The 6,132-nt window shown below is 40.5% G+C and overlaps 1 protein-coding gene across 7 annotated transcripts in view; it reads left to right on the top strand.

Moving 5' to 3' along the window:
* Positions 1 to 344, top strand: part of LOC111237650 (extracellular sulfatase Sulf-2-like) — a 68,812-nt gene extending 68,468 nt beyond the window's left edge. For 5 of the 7 annotated variants that reach the window (XM_022766822.1, XM_022766819.1, XM_022766815.1 and 2 more), the window contains one exon: positions 262 to 344. In XM_022766822.1, the coding sequence (XP_022622543.1) occupies positions 262 to 292 (31 nt within the window). In that variant the 3' untranslated portion in view covers positions 293 to 344. The remainder of the gene's footprint in view (positions 1 to 261) is intronic. The other 2 variants (XM_022766821.1, XM_022766820.1) reach the window with 1 other exon arrangement.
* Positions 345 to 6,132: the final 5,788 nt, after the last annotated feature.

Here is a 6,132-nt window from a genome sequence, read left to right as displayed (position 1 = left end):
TTTAATAAATGTATAGTAGATTTATTTATAGTCCAAATGTCTGAGTCTTCTGTCTCCATGTTTGTTTCACTCACTGCTCGTCTGTTCTGCTGCCTGCATGTGCCTTAGTTCTCTCTGTCTGTCTGTTAACAACAGTAACTACTCTAACATACACACATACACACACACACACACACACGCACACACACTTTACTATGTTCAAAAGTTAACTATAGTCTCTGTGTTGTGCGTGTTTGTGTTTGTTTGTGTGTGTGTATCCAGAGGTCCAATCTGGGACGGCTGGAAGGGCTAAGCCTCCTGATTGGTTGGAGCAGGCTCCTGACCCTGCCCACAGCAGCCTGAAGGAGCAGGGCGTGGTCGTCGACGTGGCGGCATCGCTTGGCAACCATGCCCCAATCTCACCGGTCAGCCAATCAGCTTCTGCCATTCCTGTGACATCGCTTGGCCCTCCCACCCTGCTGCTCAGGGAGACGCTGGGACGAAACACCCAACACACCTCTTCATCAGCTGCTCCTCCTTCCTTCTTCTCCTCAGCTCCTCCCTTCTCCTTCTCTGAGGGCAGCTCCAGGGGGAGGAGGATGAGGGTGATGGTGATGAAGAGGAGGAGGAGGAGACGGAGAGGTAGACAGGAAAGATTAGTTTTCCTCATCACACCAGTCAAATCTGAGAAAGATAAAACAGCATTTATAGAACAAAAACTCTCCTCCTTCTCCTCCTCCTCCTCCTCTGCAGGTGACCTCCCAGCGACCATATTTGTTTTACATGTTCATATTTAGTCTCTCTAACAGTCTGTTAAGACATTAAAGGACCTGTCCGCCCTGTTTTTGTTGTTATTAAATTCAGACTGAGACAGAAGCAGAAAACAAACTTCACGTCGAACACTGTGACATCACTGCTGATGTAAGCGTGATGTCATTTTTACTTTTTCTTTTCTTTTTTCTTTTTTTTCTCTTCCACTAACTTGAGCGTTGGTTACCACGGTGACCAACAGCTTTACTGACGACAGAGCAACAGTTGTACTAACTTGGTGACTGACTACAGTACCCACAATGCAACACAGCAGCCCTGAAGAGAACGAGGATGAGAACATTTAAAAAAAAATCAAAGAGAACAAACAAGGAAAAGAACAAAAGATACAAGACTGTGGGAGCTCGAAGTCTTGTATTGTGTCATCAGCCAAAAGAAAGAGGACTACAGGATGATGTCATCGCATCCAGAACTTGTCACAGCTGTTTTGTGAATGAAAAACTAGAGAAGATTTCTTTAAAGTTAAAGCTGCCACCCTGGAAAAACCATTTTTACTCTATCATCCCATTTTATTTTTAAACTCGTGTTAACCATCACTCTCACTGTCCAATCACCTTCTTCCTTTTGGTCCAGTTATTTCGTCCTCTGAGCCAATTTTTTTTTTTTTTTCCAACCCTGGTGTCCATTCTCCCCCCTTCCTCCCTCCTCCCTCCCTCCCTCCCTCCCTCGCCCAAAACAAACCACTGGTCAGAAATGTCCAGAGTTCTAAATTAGAACATGTAACTTATAAAAATGTAAAATATAACTGTAGAAAAACAACTGGATTTGCACAGGAAGTGAGAACAAGGTGGAAGAATTAAACCTTTGATGATCTCTGCCTGTTGTATTTGATCCGACACACGTGTGATGTGACTTTCCGACTGATTATGAGCCAGAAATAAAAAAAAAAGAAATAAATATTAGACACAATCAGATCTCTGTCAGTGTTAAAACTGCCCCTCAGATACTCTGACACTGTTAAACATCCCACTGCATTTAGAGACGAAGTGTTGTTTTTCTGCAACATTTTGTGATTTCCTACATTTCACAAAATGCCTTTCAACAGAGACGGTTCGTCCAGTTTCGATATGGTTTCCAGACATCACTGGGTTCAGAGGAGCACTGGCTTTTGCCTACAACCTGCAAACCTACAGATGTTCTGGAAACATCCTCAGGCTCGTTGGTCTGTAAGAAGATGTCACTAACTACTATCAGCATCAGCAGGTGAGCAAAAGTAGCTGCATTGATTGGCCAGTGTATAGACCAATCAGGCAATAGCTACAGGTCCTCTGTACCATATTTCTGTGGGAGCTTATGCAACCTAGTCAGCATCTTTATCAGTACATTTCTGATCAATCTTAACCTCAATTCTCTCCTCAATTTACTGATTCATGTAGTCGAACTTCATTTACATGTTGCAGTTTGATGATGATTCTTCCCAAGTTTTTGTCATCTCAGTTTTTATTATTTTTAATATTTTGACATTACACAAACACACACAATAAATGTGATACTGAAAAATAAAAAAAAAAAACAAAGAAAAAAGGCAGTAAAAAAAACAACTTCTTTTGTATTGTGTTATCTAGTTTACCTTCTCTAAGACGTTGTATCCTTAATGCATGTCAGAAAATAATGTCACATTTGATGAGTTTTGCTTTGGATGTTCTTCAGTTATCAAAAGAAGCCTGTCTGCTACAATATTACCTGCTCAAATGAATAACTTTGACTAAATTGTCTTTCGCCTCAGAACAAGTGGCCCATAATTCTTCATCATGTCATATCAGGCTCCTAAACGTCTGCACCAGTGAGAGAGTTCATGTCCACATTGAAATGATAAATAGAACTGACAACAGACATGGCGCTAATAATATGGAAGTGTGTGATCACTCAGTGTAATTAAACCCATATCGAAGACCAACCGTGCGATCACAAAAACATTAGTTCGCTGGTTAATACTGTGTAGATGTGGAGTCTTACAGTGCATCCGTTTTTTTCTTTTTATGAACAGAATGATCAATATCATCAAACTTTTTACAGTGAAACTATTTTTTTACACAAAAAAGTTATATTTAAAGTTTGTTAAAATACCATAACACCGTGTAAATCCACATACTTCAATCCAAAATCAGAACCCAACAGTATTAAATTGAAGTGAGATTCTGGATCAAACGAAGACAAAAGAGAACGTGAGGCAGCGACCTGAGGGCACTAATTCAGGTAGTTTGGGAGCATGATGTGTATTTGATGGCAGACATTAAGACATTAAGAATACTGAACACACAAACATTTTGAAGAAACCAACACTGATTATTGGTGACTACCAATGGTCTCTGGTGTCAAAGTCATGCTCAGTGAGTGATTTCAGGCGTTTGACAAACAACTAATTCTGTTGTGTGTGTGGTTTTTTTTTTTTCATTCAGTCTGTCTTGGGTCTATTTCCTCTTCTGTTATGGATGTTTTTCCTGTTTGATTTTTGAGTTTCAAAACCACATTTATTATTGTTTTACTTAACATTTTCTGCTGTAAAATCCCATGAGAGCTTGTTGTTGATCCACAGGGAGAGGACGCACACCACACCTTAAAACTTCCATCACAAATATCTGTTTTTTTTTCTAACTGTGTAGAAGTGTTTGGGGGGTGATTTCTTCCTTCCTGTGTGAATGCAGCTGACCAGTCTGCTGCCTATAGTTTTTTTTTTTTTTTTTTAACCCCAAATGTATTTGCTCTGCGGTGCTATTTGCTGTCTAACAACTATCTAGGAAAAACCTTCTGGTTGTGTTTGAATGTATTTGTAAATGTTTAGGTGTGTTCTCTAAAGACGAGCACTAGAATCGGACGGTTCTGGACCACCTGAGACTGGACCGACTCGCACACACACACACACACACACACACACACACACACACACACACACACACACACACACACACACACCTGCACCTGCACTCCCTCCACCCCCTCACACATACACATACTGTATATGTACAAACACACTGAAGGACAAACTGCTGAGCACTTTGATTGGAGGATGGAGGGATGAATGGACCGATGGAGGGTTCACGGCGAGACTTGATGACACATGATGTGCAGCCAGTGATACTGATCTAACACACCTGTACAGTCACCCACTGACCTGTGGATACAGTGATTGGTTTTAGTTTGTGAATAAAGTGTTGAATGCCAAAATCTACCTTTTTCTGTTCAAAGTTTTTGTGTGTACGACCGCAGCGACGGTTGAAGGACGGTTGTCATGTTTCATGGATTATGATATTTGTTAAAGATACCTGCTAATTTGACTGAGTTTTTTCCTGTTTATTCATAGACATGTCAGCCGTTGACAGCAGTGCTCAAGATGCTTTTAGGGCCACAGTAAGTAGCAAGTCAGGCTCATGTCCCAGGTTCAGTTTAAAGTCAGGGTGAGGGGCATTTGGTTTTGATGGTCAGGGTAGGGTAAGGGTCCAAGGAATGCATTTTGTCAATGAGTATCCTCGCAAGAATATAAGTACAAACGTTTGTGCGTGTGTGTGTCACAGGCTGAGGTATTTTGAGGCATACACAAGAAAATTAAAGAACACCAACAGGATTTTTATTTTTTTATTTTTTTTACTAGACTGAAGATTTCAATCAAAATGTCTGACTACAGTAAAACCCACACATCAATATTCAGATCAGATATATAGTCTGAATACAGGTACATGGTTTGAAGTGATGCCCTGTGATTTTGATGAGGAGGGGGCAGAAAAACTATCATTTGCTTATAAAGTATTGTGGGCAACTTTTCAGCAACCAGGTTCCTACTTCTACATCCAGCAGTTACAGAGCAACATGATGATTCATGTGGAGTGCCGTTTGTGTCACCTGATGAATCTCAGTTGAGTGTTCCCTCTCTTTTAGCTCTTTGTTTGGTTTCTACCAGCTCCTCCTATTATCTGGCTGTTTAGCTGATAAAGGCTCCACTATGTTCACCAGCTGCTTTGACTGTGTCTGTCTTCTGTTTACTGCTGGGCCTGGCTTGTCTGAGCTTTTTATGAACTTATATTTTGGCTACTTATTGTTTTCTATGAGATGCAGTCAATGTTTAGCTAAAATCTAAAAGAGACTAAAAATAGTAAGAGACATTCTAACACCACACAGAGTAATCTGGTTGAATGCTAATATCAAAAACATCACTTAATGCAGGTTTAAAGGTGCTATATGTAAGTATTTTAGTTTAAAACATTCAAAAACTAATTAGCAACAGAATGTGAAGAAATAACAGTTTTGGTGTTATGACACATATTGTGTTGCAGAAATATCTGCTGAAGTTAGCATGCTAGCCAGCTAGCCCCGGCCATCCCATCTCATTAAACCAATGTGCACTTCAAGAGGCTTTAGTGTCATTTTAGCATTGAGTCTGCAATCAGTCCAACAGGAGAGGATGAGGAAGTAGCGCCACCCGGAGGGCAGAAAACCATATTCGGCAGCAAAGAAAAGAAGAAATACAAGCAAAACAAGAGTTACCACTTTGTTAACATTGCCGTTGTTTTCCACCTCTGGAGACAGCTACTGGTGAGTAAAGGAATGAAGTTTGATGCTGAACTCATGTCTCTTCTAGACTGGTAAGTAAACAGCTGTTGATGCTAACGTTAGCTATGTAGCAATAACAAATACTTACATTAGCACCTTTAATAACGTACTTTATGTAATACATGTAAACGTAGCCACTGTCAGTGACTTTGTTGATATGCCGCTGCAGTCAATCCTGCAGTCACACATTACTTGCTGTCCCATAGTCTGTAGCTTATTTTGTTCTCAACAAAACATGCACATTTCTCACCATTTTCACCAACAACCAGGAAAGTTTTCAAACTGAGGATTAAAAAAGGAGGAATCAGGGAGGTAAACAAAACAAAAGAAAAACAAGAGAATACTTTCTGCTGAGACTGTCACCAGGTATGCACTGGTATAGACTACTTCCAAAAATTAGCCACAGCCTCACACTACACATCTGACACTGACGCCTTCTCCCACTCACTAGTCTTACTACTAGTCTTTATATATCACCAAACTAAAGCATTACAACCTTACACAGTGCAGCAAACTCACTTTGAGTACTGTGTGACAAAGTTTGCAGGTAGTGACTAACTGACATGTTGCATGAGACCATTCAGTTCTACAAACCAGTTCACTCAGCTCTTGTACATACTTGCTACCCTCAACACTTCCTCTACAAACCAGTTAACTTCAGTGCTTTACAGTGGAGAAATATAGAAACATAATGACACGGTTACACACAGTAGATGCAGATTCAAGTGTCCCCCCCTGACCCTGGACAATACAGCAACAATACAACACATCAGCCAAAAA

The sequence above is a fragment of the Seriola dumerili genome, unplaced genomic scaffold (genome assembly GCF_002260705.1).
Source record: "Seriola dumerili isolate Sdu_G_001 unplaced genomic scaffold, Sdu_1.0 BDQW01001051.1, whole genome shotgun sequence".
In the NCBI taxonomy this organism is placed as follows: Eukaryota; Metazoa; Chordata; class Actinopteri; order Carangiformes; family Carangidae; genus Seriola; species Seriola dumerili.
Note: the sequence above shows the minus strand (reverse complement) of the source record. Positions and strands in the feature narration are given on the sequence as shown.